The following is a 17,893-nucleotide window of genomic DNA, read 5'->3' as shown; positions in this document are numbered from 1 at the left end:
TCGATTGATGAGGCTAAACTATTATACGAGCATAACATTTCACTATACTCGCGTGTCACTCGCGCCAAAATTAGATTATTATCATGATGTACCTACTAGACTATAATCATTATTATTATAGCCATTTGGTATTACAATATACATTTCGATTTCCATAATTGAAAACGATCATCTGAATGGAGTCTGAAAAATACTGATATTATAGACTATAAGGAAATAGGAATTATTCATTATCAATCCATTCATCCATCACCCTACATACTTCACCCCCGACGATTCGCGGTTATTGTTTCAATATTATTGTATATACGTCAAATCATACGATACATACGATTATGATATTATAATATCACGTAGGTAGCGGCGAAGCGCTGCGATGAGAACAATATAGTACAATACCACGTCGTGCATTATTGTCTATAAAAATATAATTTATACCCGTAGAGTATAATATCGTATTTTATTTCGTATTATATTTAGTATTTGAAAACAATGACGCCGTGAGCCCGGGGCCACGATGACTGTTACACACTCGACCGAACGACGGGGTTGGTCCTCAGCGTCGGTCACGGTACCGCGAGTTTCTAGTCCGATCGCACCAAAACCGCGTACGATTCTATACGGTGCAATGTACAATGCACACACCTACGCGGCTACGTTATATATATATATATATTATATATAAAATATATAAATAAAACAGTTGTGACCGTCGGCGTGTTATGCGTGAAAATCGCTTTTGAACCGAAACGTCGACGATTCGTATACCATATAGTTACGCACCTATAAGTATATGTACGCATTTGTGTGAAAATATATAATACTGTACGCGCGGGGTGTTTAGCAAAGCCGTTAATACTATCGCAGTGCTTCCTTGATGCGTTGGGATGGGGAGACACAGGAGTACTGCTGGTCAGGGAAGGCGCCAGAATTTTTTTCCTGGGGGGGGGGGGGGGGGGGGAGGAGAAGCAGTAAAGAGCAAGTTAATTTTTTGAAGGAGCAAGCTCAACAATTGCACTTATGTCAATAGAAAAAAAAATAATGAGTTATGTGAATACTGTAAAACTACATAAATAAAACTGTTACATAAATTTAACATTTTTTACTTAATAGTAATATTTGAAAACAAAAAAGACAATTCAAAGTAAGTACCTATTACTGGTATAAATGTACCCCAATTTATTTTTCCGGTATTTTAACGTGCCCCTATCTAATTATTTTCCGATTGAGTGATCATAATGATTTAATTTATAGAATGATTTTTATGGTTTACGAATTACGATAGCACATTTGAGGGGAGTACTCCACCACCGTAAACACAGTCTCTCACGCTGATATGAGGTTAGCACCTTAGTATATCTAAGGTGCTAAGGAATGTACATTTTTTATAATATTATCGGAATCCTATTAGGTATAATATCGTCGGCTACCCAGCAAAACCTCGTAAGTCACTTTTATCAAATTGTTCATGAACAGCAAAAAACTGTGACGTGTTTACATTGATAATATAGGATATGAGCATTTGTTTTTGAACGATATCTTATGAAAATAGGGGGAAAAACAATGATATTATGATATCAAAACATGCGGAAATGTACAGTGCATCTAATAAAAGAAAATTTTTTTTTTCAAATTACGACTTACGAGGTTTTGCTGGGTAGCCGATATATTATATTATGTAGATATTATATTTTCTAAATAAAATACTGCAGATATAAAGCGTGTGTGGCCATCGATTATAATATAATATACTTACAATTCCGGGTCCGCGTGAGTCGACTGTTTTAAATATACGCATCCCGCAAGGTATAAGAACAAATTATGAAATTATAATATTGATACCTAATTTGTGTTCACTGTTCACGGAACTGCTAGGTCGAACCGGCGAGACCACTGTAGCTGGCTTCGCACTTACATGCCCCCTGATCACCAATGTATGTATTATAAATTATAATAATATTATGTACCTGCCTATGCAGATACCTAGGCGTTTATTGAAAACAACTTGACGACCCAATTTTCTATAGTAAATATAGGTATATATAATATACTCGTATCGTTTCAAGAGCGACTCTTTCATTTTTAATAAATAATAATAAAAAAAAATATCTGACCATCGTAAACCACTGCGTGTACAAGTCGGTCAACCGTAAAAACAAATCGACGGCGACGACGTGTTCTACATACTATAGCCAAACATGCACGTATTCCAATGCGTTTTATTTATGCGGAAGACGCTAAAAGTGTCAATGCATGACTATAAATATAGTATCTACGAGTGTATTAATGATGATAACAAAATAATAATAATAACATAAAGTGTCGAACGACTAAACACCGATATAGTGGATATTATAACACAATCATATTAATACAGTATACATTGCATTTGTAGTCATCGACAACCGGCATGGGCTGCATTTTATTCAAAGACATGTATATTTTATTATAGTACAAGCTACAAACAATAATACATAATATAGTGTTCGCTGCAGTGGAACAGCACGGCTGTCAGTGGCCGTCACTTTGCGATTAGACGCTGCTACGGGGGGAAACATACCTTCCACACTTTTTTACACCACCACGGGGAAGAATAAGATTTTTAATTTGTTTTTAATATTAATTAATTTGCTTACATGCGTATACAACTATACTATGATATTATCATATTTCGATACCGAATTTTCGAAAATACGTCAGCTTTGCAACTGTTGGTATACTTATTTAGCTTGTTAAAGTAGACTTTCTCAGTCACGGTCACGGTAATACTAAAAATTGATAAGAAATTAAGAATGCTGAATAAATAATGATTTACTAATTGCATGCCGTGTACTAATTATGTAAACGCGTTTATTAAAAGTATTTTATGTCTTAAATCAAGCTATGAAAATGTATTTAATTTACGAAATATACATGTATAGGTGAATATATATATATATATGCACGTGAAAAGCGGAAGATTTAGAACGAATTTAGTATATGCGCTCGATGCGCATACCAAAAACTTTCTGTTTAGTTCAATAGCCAATAAACAAACAATTTACGATAAGTTTTGTCAATTAAAGAATTAGATGATCAAGGCAGCGAAAAAATTTAGGCAGACCTAATATTTTTAATTTAGATCTAGCGATCAATGAAATTCTCGGTAATCCTCTATGATACTTAAAGTGCAAATGGTGTAGACTTTTACTAATATAAATTTAAACGAATAAATAAAAATAAAAAAGGAAATGTCACCAATCGGATGCTTTTTTAGCTAAGTGACAACATGTATATTCCTGGGTTTTGGTGCCTCTCGGCTACAACCACGGACCTTATATTAGCGCTGTGCGCTAGTCAAGAGCCGCGGAGGTTCACGGTCGGCATGCCGGCCGCGCGTCGTCTGTGGACCACGAGCACCGGGCGCACACCCGCCCCCACCGAAGTCGGGAGAGAGTGCGCCCGCACCATTGGCTGAGGCGTACACGTGCCCTTCGCCACCCTGGTCGGGTCGCAAGCTATCCTCATTGCTTCCCGTTTTTGGTCACGGGCAACCTCCGGTGCATATAGCCCTACCGGTAGGCTGGGTGGGCGCTAAGGAGATACTCACTCGGCAGCCTTTCCCTAGACCGAGCTTGGTCTTTTAACCACATGGTTAGCTCCTGCTAACAGCCACTCCGAAACCAAACCGCCGATGGCCACGCATCTATTGGTGCGGGACCGTCGTATGGGGGCACGAAGCCAATTGCTCAGCACCGTGGGGCTTCCCCACATCCCGAAGTACCTTTCTCGCCCCCTTTCAGTGGGCCCATCATTGGTTGGATGGTCGGACCGAGCTTCGTCGGCCGAAGCCTCGGCTGTGATCCTTCCAAGATTTGGGTCCGTGTACCACGGGCTCTTGGTAGGCCCTTACCAGCGGCGATCGCCACGGCGCGGTGGCCGCTACCCCCGAGTTAGGCTCGGTAGCCTTTGCTACGCCTCCCCGAGGCATCACCGAAGTGATCGACACGCTCTTCTCGAGGTCGCTGTCAAAACCTCCGACACCCTAGTCCCCGAAGGTTTCGGTGTGTCCGCGTCCGACACCCTAGTCCCCGAAGGTTTCGGTGTGTCCGCGTCCGACACCCTAGTCCCCGAAGGTTTCGGTGTGACCGCGTCCCAGACGCCGGCCCCGGCTGGCCCTCCCTTTAGTCGCCTCTTACGACAAGCGGGCAAGACTGCGGACCTATTCTTATACCGCCCAGACCGCAGGGCGATCTTTGGATCATCGATCTGTTCTTTGCTTGAGGCTCTCCCGAGCAAATGTTCGGAAGGCCTCATATGTCGTCTTATTTGTAAGTATGACCCCGTCATATGGTGGCCAAGGACATTGTTCTTGTTGAAGTTTTCTCTTCAGATTTTCTCTTTGGATTTTTGTTCTTGGGCAACAGTCTTAAGTGACAACAGTGTGCTATTAGCTTATTAAGTTATACTCTTATTGTACTTAAACCGAAAAGGCACCGATTATATTATTTAAAATTAAGAAAAAATAAGATTCAACACCACATTTTGCCGTTAATATATGCACGTATAATACAATCAATGCTTGTACGGTACAGGCATCTACCGAATACATTTAATAAAGAAGAAAAGATAAATATATTTTATAATGGGGTAATATTATGTTTGAATTATAAATTATTGAATACATATTGAAATTAGTTGGTTAAATCAACGTGTATGAAAAATTGAATTTGGCGCCAGAGCACACAGTATAATTTAAGTGCACTACATTGTTTTATATTATCGTCAGCTCACACCCTGCAAATTTTATAACGGTTCAATGTAATAGGTACGCAGCAATCCTGCTAGGTAGTCGTAACTCGTATGTTAAAAGTTTTATTTCTCAATAATTTGTTAGAATTGTACTCACGTTGCTTAAATGTATTTTTAATTACATTTTTTAACAACAGTTTGTTAATTGTTATAATATCACATTTAATATTTGCTATTTAAATTCCTACATAATACTATGTAATGTAGATATAATATACTAGGTAGTAATAAACATAAGAAATATTAACATATTTAAGAAAATAATAGCGTTAATCATAATTACCTCTTGAGAAGACTACAAGCTATATAGGTATACATAAAAAAATGTGTATAAGATGATTATTAAAACTTTCTAAAAAATTCTAAGTTAATTCGGTAGATTTGTATTTATACTTTGTAGCATAAATATAATTTAGTACCTAATGTAGGTAATATTAATATACTGCTGAGTAAATTTGTATTATTAAAAAATAGATATGACTGATATGACTGATTTATACAGTATTTTTAGTAAGAGTAACATAATAATAAATTATTCTTCTATTTGTGTATAGTACTTGTAATATAGGTTAGTACATTTTAGTGAAAAAAAAATATTGTTAAAAGCATTTACTAATTCCATATTGAATTCTTAAAAAAAAAAAAAATTAATAAGAAAATTAATTTTACCATTTTAATCTAGTTTTATGTTAATAACCAGCACTCAGCGCGACCTTATGTATTTGCATAGGTATATGTGTTCGGAAAGAAAATAAAATAAATCTAATTCAATAAAAATTTGTTTTCGCTGCGTCTGGATTTTGAATTTAAAAGTGGTTAGCGCCCGAAAATATTTTCTCCTCTTATAAATGCACAATGTAAGATTTATTGATTATTACAGCATATTTTAAAATTTAATTTTAAAAAATCATTCAAAAGAGTAAAAACTTACAAGTGTAAAAACAATGTTGTTTTGTAATAATATAGTTATGTAAAAATATAAATATAATAAGTTAAAACTTTTCAAAATAATGATCGTATAGGCATTCAAATGGGATCTCTTTGTATTAATGTAATTTTTTTTTAGAAGTGCGAAGACGTTTCTTTCTTATTAACACATTCTAATAGGGTTATAAAAACCCGTCGATACAGACTAAAATCAAAACGTTTTAACGATCAACCAGTTTTTAACCTGATTTCTACTTCAATTATATTAATTTTTGTCACTAAAAGCCAATTTTCATAATAACACCCTGCTGTCGTTAATATTATTGTTCGTCTGCGCGAAAACTTGTATGCACACACTATAGTATACTGTATACAGCAGAACAGCCCGACCTTGGTGACAGCACGCATACAGAACATACTTCATATTGTCTATGTTTCACCTACATATACACGACTATATAATATATATAAGATAGTAATAATATTACCCAGGCGGCAGGCATATGATTTCTATATAATATATGAAATGGAAATGTAAGTGAATAATCGAATCGCTTTCAAACGCGTAACGCCAAGTAGGTATATAATATAATATTGAGACTTGACCTTTCTTCTATTCCCCTTATCTGTAACGATTTGTTTCCACCAGGAACGTTTTACGCGTTTAATAAAAGCTATATGTGTACTTACACCTAGACGCTGCAGCAGACAGGCACGACGGGTAGTATAGTACGTATACAATATATTGAGTATGTGTGTAACAAAAACAAGTTTCCAAAAGTGAAAACCAACATTGTCATTCTTTTTTTTTTTAATCCGCGTGCACTGTTTTTTTCTATTTTTTTATTTATACATAAAATCATTTACTCCGGTTTTAAAGAATTTGTCTTACGCACAGCAACCTTTAAGAGCCTAAGACAACAGCGAAAGTGCTCGGGTCACTCATGTCGTCGACATAGTCACTCATCAGTAGTGTATATACCAGAATGGTTTTCGATAATGTACGGAAAACTTGTTTTATGCGCAAACATATTTATTATATATGGGTAAGTAATAATATGTATTAGAAATAGACAACTGTATACGCAGAATTACAGAAAGTATTTATATGCGGTGGAAAAATGCTAATGCACGATTGCATGAAGAATGAATCTGAATTTGGACATACTATATTTTATACAAAAACTTTATATGAACAATTTTTCGTATGTTGTAAATAGCTTATAATAATCATATAATATTATAATAAATTAATATACGTATTACCTATATGTAACATAATATTACATCAAAGGTTAGGTAAAATATATTTCTTGCCGCGGTAGGTAGTAATCGTAGTATACCTATGTAGTATGTACAGTATAAACTTATACATAGGTAACCATATAATTTATATCAAATAAGGATATTTTTATTAAATTATTGATAAATCATCTTGACGCAACATATGTTGTGGATTTATTTAGGACACCTGCTTGTGTGAAGTCGGACACACTTACGCAACAATCGTAATTCATAACCAATAACATCCTTTGATGTCCACAGCATTACAGACTACAGTTACATTAGGTACATATCAACATTTGAATATATGTGCCGGCACTCGGCGACTTATGTGAACTACCGAAAATTATGTATGAAGCGGGTAAAGGGCACGACAACGTTTTATAAGACCACCCGACGGAAAATATCATGGTTACCCGCTAGCCACGAGTATTGAAGACATTTGGGTCGGAGGTCACCAAGAAATACACTATCTCGATTGGACCAGATGATTTAGAACCTCACCGGATTTCCCGGATAAGTTTAGGAAAGAACTTTACTAATACGTCCGTCCACAAATTCCACAATGATGTCTATAAATCCCGGGGTCCTTCCATTTCACAAGGAACCGTCGACCATCACCACGTTTTCCATAACCAGGGTCACATATTTGTATTTTATATATACATACGCAGCGATCGAGTAAACGCCATATTTTCCGTCCGTTACACTGCCACCGTTAAATTCACTACGGTTTTCGATAGAATCGTTTCGCGCCAGTACGTACATAGTGATGTGGAGTGCGATGACATTTCATCGAAACTAGTCTCGGACCAGCCTCTGGAATCACCCGACGTAACGCACCGCCCGTTTATCCCGAGGCTAACCGCGGCTTGTATCAAAGTAGGATGATACACATCAGTCACCTATGCGTTTCCCAAATATTCCTCTGCCGGACCCCTTAGAATATAGTAAAAATTTTTGCGGACCCCGTAATAAAATAACCTAATCTAACAATAATAAATAATAACAATTCTCGGACCCCCTTCGGCATATACATACGGACCCTAGGGACCCCTAGTGGACCACATTTTGGAAACGCTGACCTATATCGCTCACATAGTTCTTATAGGAAGAGCGACTAATACAAGCAACTTTACAACCATTATTTAAAATTAACTGTACATACCCAATGTGGTATTTACCAACCCTTTTTTTCTTGACTACATTTTGTATTTGAAAATTAAATTAAATTTGTTATTTTATTGTGCATAGTTAATAGTTATACAGTATAGTTACACAGCTAAAAAAAATAAATTACGAACAATTTCCCTTCTTAGCACCCTCCATCCCCTCAAAATTAAAAACACCCACAAGGGGGCACTAGCACCCACGTTGTGAATTACTGGTATTATGTATAATATATAGGTTGAGAAAATCTAGGTGAAACCTTGGTAAAATATAGTCACGCGATAAAAACAAATTTAGTTGCATTGCATTGCTTCGTGTTATTAAATATATCAAAATTGGTAAAGACATAAATATATATAAAATATCGCGTGTACCTACTACAGATATGCAGCATTATGATATCGTGGCCGACAACGGTAAAATTAAGTAAGGTATGAATTCGGCGGGACTAAAGACAAAATATAGCCTAGAATATCAGGAGTCCTTAGATTATGATACATGCGTGTACTATCTCGTAATATTTTATTATAATATAATATAATTCTAAGCTAAAGTAGAACGGATCAATATAAGATTCACATATGGTTATTATAAAAGGTAATAAAATAATTAGAATAAAAATAATTAGTAATACCTACCTAAAAATAATTAATATTATTAAACGAATTGGAATCGGTATAATTTTTGAACAATTAAACGTTAAAAGAATAAAATAAGTTGTAAGTAAACGCCATGCAATTATCTATTTATTTGCAGCATGGCCAAGGTAATAATTTTATTATTTGTGAATGTCTCCGATCATCACCTGACTATACGATATTAAAAAAGTTTAAAGAATCCGTCGACAATTAATAATTAAATAAATAGGTATACCGTATACTACAACATGCATACGGTCAATAACAGTCATACACGATTATCGTCGACTTGAAATGAAAGTGATTGAAAATAATGGTGACATTTTTTAAAAGAAAAAGAAACAATTAGTGTCGGGTAAAAACATTTTCATAAAAATACGGTTAAGCGTGCACGGTGGACGATACAATAAGTTAACATATCACATCCCACTTTTACGGCTCGTTAATACCAAATTCAAACGATAATACGAAGCATACGGAAATGAATTAAACGGGATAATACGTTTATATAAATTCGCAATGTCACGGAAAACTGTGTAATATTATATCTTTGAAATGAAAATATTACATATAACGAACAATTTACGATTTGTGACAGAAAATCATTTATTATTATTGGGTATAATTGTATAGAGAACCAATTTATTGTCAAATGACTACGATAGACGGAATGTATTAAAAAAATCATATTAAGGCCCAGATTTATACGCAATATAAAAATGTAAAATATGCATATGAAATGCAAAAAAATAAAATATCTTAAAATATTACGTAATAAAAATATGCTAAAATGAACAATATGTAATTACAGATAACTTTAAAACTATAATTTAAGTGAAAATAAAACATCCTTTTATTTTGTGTCACAAGGAATCCAAAACTAATTATTACATACTATATTTAATGCTAAATAATTTTTAATATAGCGCTACTCTCAAATAAATCTATAGAATTTTTATATAAACTTAAACATTATTCGTCCGTAGAAAAAATCACTGATCTAAGGAATTGAAAATATATCAGGCGTGATATAACGCGGCATATCACTAATAGCCTTCCATCGCATAACTATAGCTCGAGGAGATCTGATAAGAATAAGTTGAAAAACAATTTTCAAACTTTCAAACATGACAAATAGCTTTTAAAAATAAATTGTTTACAATAGTTTATATTACTTTTGATAAATTATAACACATAACATGCGTTTACCGTGTTAATTGATATATTTTCAATTAATATTATGATTTACATATGGTTCTAAATAAAAATTATTTTTATCGTTATGAAGCGATTCGTAGATATCACTAAGCAAAGTTGTAATAGGACGCTCCTAAACAAACACAAAAATGCAAATAGATTTTACCTATATAGGTATTTATTAAAGATATTTTCTACGAAAATTTCACTCGTGAATATTAGTAAAACCATAGCACGTTAATCAAGCCAAATTACTAGTGATGGAAATTTAATACTCGAAATAAGAAAATTCTTAACTCATCAATATTAAATATTAGTACCATTAAGTATAACAACAATAAATATCATACTATGACATGTGGCCAAATATATTTCTTTGACCAATTGACGACAACAATATTTTAGATTATAAATAGGTTTAAGGACGTATATGATTCTTATTCGAGGACAAACATATTATGCCAAAACTTTATAAAATTCCATATATTTAATGGTAAAATGTTTATTTAAAGACAAAAAACCAAAAACTTAGGTATTATGACCTACAGTGACAGTGGCGAAGCAAAGGGGGGGGGGGGGGGTCGCCTTCGAGTTTTTTAAGGGATGATGGGTGGGCGCAATAGCCAATGAATAATAGTTTAGTATTAACTATAGTATTTCAGAATTTATAGGTACCTAAAGTTAAAGATATAGCGGTAAATGACTTAATCGGGTTTTGGGTAAGTGGGTGGAATATTAGACTTTCCTCTGTAAAATTTCAAGTTCGCCACGTCATTGACTAAAATATGTTATAATAATATTACTTTATCGTTGAAATGTACAAGGAGGGGCATGTTTATGTATAAAATGTACGTATATTACGCGTGCAGTTTGTTCTTCTTACGTGATGGAAGAATTCAAAGTTTTTGGCGGTGACATCGCGGGCCGACAGAAGGCTCTCCATCGACCTGCGCTTCCACGCGTGCCTGTTCTCTTTACCGGTCGCCTTCATCTTGCGTCTGGGATTCCCGTAGTGACAACTCTTTTCGTAAACACCACGGTGGTCGGCCACCGCTGCGGGATCATCAAGTTCAACGACCCGGAGAAGGTTTTCGAGCGATCTGGACGGCCGGGGCCTGACGTACGCACACCGCCGCTGCGAATGTAGTTGTTGTTGTTGGTGGTGTGGTTGTTGTTGTTGTTGTTGGACATGTTTGTGCTGCTGTTGATGTGGCCGCTGCAATGGTGACCGCGTTACCGCTGGATGGGAAGACGACTTTTGCGGACGGCCATCCACGCAACAGCGGTACGGGCAGCCGTTCCGTGCGGGTAAAGGCGGCGGCGGTCCACGGTGTTGATGGTACGCCGAATACTGTTGTTGGTTTCGGACAGTCAACGGCGGACTGCACGAACACGGCGCGGCGATGACGAAACACGCTCCCGCTGCGGCAGCGGCCGCAACGGATTCCCGTCGGTAACGCGTAGCGGCTGCCGTCGTCGGTGACTGCATCTGCGACATCGCAGCGGCCGAGACGACTTTCTGTTGGGGCGGCGGACGGTAAACGGGAGGCCACGCGCGCCTCATGGTGCGAACTGAACGCACTGAACTGAATGCAATATAATAGCGACTGAACGGATGTGTACGCGCGCGCGACGACGTGCACGCCAACCTGTCGCCGCCGTGGCCCCCTACCGCCTCCTTCACTGTCATGACGCGGCGAGTGGGGAAAACCCCGCTTACACGCCGGCTGGATTTACTTGTCTTATGGTTATGGCCGCTTGTCTTCAGTGTCAAATATGTTTCCGGACTCAAAGGCACTTTACTGCTTGTATATATATACGGATGAAACGTGTATTTCTCAACGGGCTGTTTACGGGTGGCAAATATTTTAATTTAAATATCTAATGAATTATATTATGCCAGATGGTGTACACATAATCAATAAACATTGAACGAATCAATAGTTGGCTTAAATGGCCCTTTGACAACATGGTTTAGATGGCCCACAATTGGTACATTCGATTTTACCGAACCATTAAATTATTCAGTTTCTTATACAACTCGACAATAATCTTTTTTTCCAGAACAAGGTATTAAAACTTTATTGATTAGCCATTATGTTTAAAAAAAAAAGTTATCGTTAGAATTTCAATTACCCGCAATATAGGTACATAGGTTTATATAACCGCTACATCAATATAACGTAAAAAGTACTATTCAACATTAGGTGCATATAAGTAAGTTCCTACATTATGAACATTGCCTATAATATAGGCAATGTTCATAATGTATATTGTATAATGTATATTTCATAATTATATTGAATGCATGAAGTGTACACTTTTAATGAATATAGGTAAGAAGTATACCCCTCTTTTTTTAATTTGATTTGTTCCCAACTATATTTCTAAAATGTTAACAGTTATTGGGAGTCTTTTGAAGATGTCAAACTGCGTAATGGTTCCGGTGCAGATTTTTTCTAATTGGTACAAGCAGTTTTAGCTCTCTTCAAAGTTCTTATATTAAACAGATAATTATTTATGTCATAAGTATAAGTGCGATACTACCGAAATAAAATTGTTTTATTTGGAGGGAAAACCTAAAGTACTGGTTTGTGGTAATGGTATAAAATATTATTGTACTACCAAATAGTTTAAGTGACATTGTCAGTTGTTTTCGTAATCCTGATATACCCATATACAATACACATAACAATATAAACAAATAGTAGGTGCTATGGGTAGTATATATTATGTGTGACGTCTACAGCTTCTTTATCTTGTTTCCAGTAATTTTCTTAACCCGTCAGCCGTCACAACTGATTTGTGTGTGTCACAAGTTTTCCAAACGACTAGTCACATATAATCGAATTTCGTATTTTTCTGCGGGTAAATTATATATTATTATATTTCAAGACCACTCTATCGTGTGCCGGAGACGACCTCCTCCAGCGACGATGACGTCGTTTTTCCAGTAAAACAATAATTTACCGTAAACGATAACTGATGCAGTACAATATAATATATATATACATGATATATTTATCAATGGTAGATCAATAGTATGGCATGTATTTTATAATTAAAAATCAACACACGCGGTTCTATTTAGGACACTGCAACTATATTCCTTTTAGTCGATTGAATACTATATTATCTATGGAGAAAAATGATGTAGATATAGAATTTTGATTTCACTGACAAATGACAGTATTTGAAATTACAAAAAAAAGTAATAGGAATACTCAGGTGACAAAATTAAATAACAAATGCGCGTATTTGTCAAAACGATTCATAACGCATTATATAAAGTATATCGCACATTTAACGCGAATCAGTAATAATAAATTACGATAAAAAAAATAGTAAATTTTTATAAGTTTTGAATATTACTGTAATTTTGATGATGAATACAAATATTATAAACTCATTAAATGTATAACTGTTTAATAACAGATTTTATGATTTTTAATGAAAATTATTTTGTTTCTTCAAAACCACGGTTAGGTGCACAGTTTTTTATTTTTTTTTGACATTCCGATATAAGTATTTATTTGATTACATATGTGAAATTGTTGTCAGTTCAGCCGTTCAGCGGTTGAGTCGTAAAAATAAATAAATAATAATCCATCGACTGTTGGATGTAATTAGTTCGATATTATTTGATCGTCATAGAAAATTAATCCGTCTTATAACACAATTTAATCACGAGACTTCGACGAGCTTATAACATAATATTATACTTTCTACTAATGACTATTATAGTATTATGCGTTTATGCGTATATATATGTGTTCTATTCCGCTGTATGTTTACTTGGCACGAATAATTGAATTGATATACAATTTACAAGAAGACAGCGTGGGTATTACACCAGAGCAGTTACGAAAGAGAAAATTACGAATAACAATTATATCGTTATGTTAATTATTAACATAATATAAACTACGGTCTACGGACCCGGGTCTAACTATAGTACCTATAATATATATAATATATGTGTGTATGTTAAGTAAATAATATAATACATGCATAATCGATGCACCACCACGTTATGCGTTTTGACGTTTTGTATGTAATCGTAATGCGTGCTCGTGTTTACAATTATATCTAGTAATTTAGGTTAAGTTATAAAAGAGTAGAGATATATTCCATTAAAAAATACTTTACAAACTTAAAGGAATATTGCTCAATTACATATACTATTGATACTACAATCAAACGAAGAAAACACTATGTCCACTTTATGGGAAACATATTATGGACCAACAGGATTTGGAAACTTGTCACACCTAAGCTGTGGATTCAACTTAGTCATAATATGCACATATATCGAAATGCTCAAACGCACATTATTATCAAGTATATGGTCTATTAATATTTTTGTCATCAGCAGTAGGTATATACCTATCTCAGGAAAGTGCTCAAACAGTAATACAAACGGGGGACTTAGATCCCCACCAATCTTAACAAGACCCCTCAAATATTACTCGAGCAGCATACTATACATTAATACGCATGCACACTTAAAATATTTTTCCTGACTTTTCTACAGGTTTATACTATTTAGAAGACAAAATATCAGGGGACTGAAGCTTCCTGTGAGATTTGGCCTATTTGCACCACTGCAGTGGTCATAAAACAATTATAAGTGCTGAGATTGTAACAAGACTCTCATAAACCATTCGACCTATGAGTTATAACTATTAGACAATCGAAAGAAAACTAATTAACATTATTAGTAGTTTCATGTCGTTCTTACCCGATTTTTTTATTATTACTGTATACGTTATTTGTATATCTGCTGCAAAGATGAAGTTAATTTATTATTATTGTTTTTATGAGGGTTAAGTTATGTTTTAATGTTTAGTTTTTGGATTCTCTTGACTCATTTAGCTAAACATGCGATCACTGTAGGGTATTCAAATTTACTATACAACAGTACTTATTATTATTATTATTATAATATTATTTCAATTTCATGATTATTGTTATTGTTAAATATTAAACTAACTATTCGCATTATAATAGCCAATAAATACAGTAGGTACACTCAAGTATCCACATACGCATTTATTGTCTTTAACATTAAATTATTATATTGTAAGACAACGGTAGTTGATGAAGCCTGATCGCTACAGCTGTGAATAATGAAAATTGTACGAGACTATAGTGCACATAATAATAGTCAAATATAACTAGTGTTAACCGCGACCCAGAGGAGCTTGAAAAGAAAAAGACTCGCCGTTTAATTTACGACGCGAGATGATATTTGGAGTGTGACAACCACACGGCTGCGGCGTAACGAGGAAAAGTTGCAAGACCAACCGATCGCGTCCACCGCAGTACAATTTTAACTATACCTAATAAATATTATATAGGTAGGTATATCCCATATCTCGTGGCGTAAGTGTAAAACTTCACCACAGGACAATGAGCTCTCTCGTTTTAACGCGATCGACGTGCTCGACAAGCGCAGAGGTGTGTTTCTTAATGTTCCTTTTCTCATACGCGCTGGACGAATCGATCTACATACTATTTGATTATATAATAGATACTCAGGTAGGTATGTTATAATTCATCTTAAAAACGGAACCCATGTGATAACGGTTCAACTAGTACGTCTGTACTAAGTAAAAGATTGTATGCTATACAATCCACATGCATAATCCTATAGACTACTCCTATAGACTACTCCTATAGCCCCATTATAACTAAAATATTATAAATGTATACAAAGTATAAAAAATATTAAGTACACTGTTATCATCTAAAAATTAATAAACACGTTACTTGGTCGTAATTAAAATAATTGTTATATATACAATATTCAAGTTGGTTGATATAACAGACGATCAAGAACTATAACCAACCGTATATAGCAATAATGATATACGGCCCAGATTAATTTCGTGAAACTATTCGATAATTTACGTTGTTCGTGACATAAAAATAATAACAATTTTCAATATTGGACAAATGGTACAAAAATTCAACCATTTTTCACTAAACACCATCTATAGTCTATTATACTAATAAAATAAAATAAATGTTTAACTTAAATGGCAAAATTAAAGACAACTTAATAAGTTTTATTTCAATAATCCATTTCATTTAAACACCAATTTAAAAATCATATAATATTATGTAAACATACTTTAGACTTCTAGATCTAAACTTTATTATATGCGTATATAAGTATTAAATTATTTAAATAAAATCAACAGTGTATTAATCATCTATGGGGTAAATCCTTTCTGAATTTCAACAAAAAACAAGATCGATTTTGTTAAAAACTGGTAATGCGTAAATTTAATATTCTCGTATTTTTTCTATATAGTTTATTCAAATTGTTAAGAAAATAGTATTAAGAATTTCCTACTTTTAACATGCACTTTTAAGTATTAACTAGATTAAATTTGAGCCTCACCGTTTTTGACTAAATCGGTACCCTTCCCTTTTCGGCCAAAACAAAGTTCAATAATAGTTAATATTATATATACTTTAGATCTTTATGTTATACTTATAGAACATTATTAAACATTTTTTTTTTTTTTTTTTTTAATGAGCTTAAGCCTGGCAACTTAGACCATTAGTATATATAAGCTTTTATTTGAATCATGATTTATATATTTTCGGACTAGGGATCTGTACCTTTGGAGGTGAGGTGGCGCTATGTTGCTCAGTACTTAATTGTTGACTTAATTGTTCCGGAAATTGTCCTCATCGTTGCATTTAGTTGGGTGTCTATTTTATTTGTGTGTGAACTGTTAAGCGATACTAATGCACAGTACTCAGCTACCGAGTAGGAGAGGGTGAGTGCAGATAGGATATCTGTGTTAGCATCTGAGCCAGCTTATTTATCATACTGTTTCGACCTTTAATATCTTTGCTGCCACATTGGTTAGATGTTCTCTGTATGTTAATGTTCTGTCTAGTTTTATTCCTAAATATGTTGGGTTGGATTATTTCTTACTTGTTATTCGTTTAAGATCGCCTTTATTCCCTGATATTACCTATTATAAAAATAATTATAATAGGTAATATGAAATTGTTGTCAATAATTATTAAATATATTATATTAATTGATGAAAAAATTATATGACAACACAATATTGATTATCGACAACAATATTATATATTATAGTAAAATTATTATTATTTATTTAAATATATTTTATATACAACTAAAATATAAAATATATATTTAATAATTGTCTATAAGTGTAACATAAAGATCTAAATTATATAATATTTATTATTTTTGAACTTTTTGTTTTGGCCGAAAAGGAAAGGGTACGTTTTTGGTCAAAAACAGTCTCGCCCTCAAATTAGGTACAAGACACAACCTTCAAAGTAGAATATCGTAGCAAATTTCGTGCTCGAAAACGTGGTAGGACAAAATCTTTTATCATAAAGAGAATTTGTCTATATCTTTATTAATATAGTAAATTTAGTAAAAGTTGTCTCTCTTATACATTTCAGTGTCTAACCAACAACTATATTCATATTTCATTAAAAATAATGGAAACTATTTAACTGTTTTTTTGCGTGATTATATATATACCGGTGATTCTTTTATCAAACAACACTCATTATTTCAAAAAGTGTAAATTTTTTTGAAAATATTTTTTTACATAGTTTCAAGTCGCTTATAAAACAACGTTTTTCTTAAAAAATTATATTTTTAAATATTTTTTATCCTTATAATTTTTTAAGTTTTTTACTTTTTTGAATAACAACATAGGGTTTTAATTTTATATTCCAAAGCAGAATATTTTTCTTAGTATTTTGATACATAAAAATCGAATTTGGGGCAAGTAGTTTATGAGTTAAAGTATAAATATTCAAAGTTTAGATGAGCAGAATGGAGTGGTACGGGGTTACCCGCGGAATGTTAGTCCACT

The 17,893-nt window shown here is 33.9% G+C and overlaps 1 protein-coding gene across 5 annotated transcripts in view; it reads right to left on the bottom strand.

The window, feature by feature from the left end:
• The window catches only part of LOC100162728 (WD repeat-containing protein 47), a 57,062-nt gene that overhangs the window by 14,851 nt on the left and 24,318 nt on the right, over positions 1–17,893 (bottom strand). The window contains exon 1 of one of the 5 annotated variants that reach the window (XM_008181827.3): positions 10,891–11,619. The exons of the other annotated variants lie outside the window; for them this stretch is intronic. Within the exon in view, the coding sequence (XP_008180049.1) occupies positions 10,891–11,571 (681 nt within the window). The 5' untranslated portion in view covers positions 11,572–11,619. Of the gene's footprint in view, positions 1–10,890; positions 11,620–17,893 lie in introns of those variants that run through there. 5 annotated transcript variants of the gene reach the window in all.

This window comes from Acyrthosiphon pisum, chromosome A1 (assembly GCF_005508785.2).
Source record: "Acyrthosiphon pisum isolate AL4f chromosome A1, pea_aphid_22Mar2018_4r6ur, whole genome shotgun sequence".
NCBI lineage: Eukaryota > Metazoa > Arthropoda > Insecta > Hemiptera > Aphididae > Acyrthosiphon > Acyrthosiphon pisum.
Note: the sequence above shows the minus strand (reverse complement) of the source record. Positions and strands in the feature narration are given on the sequence as shown.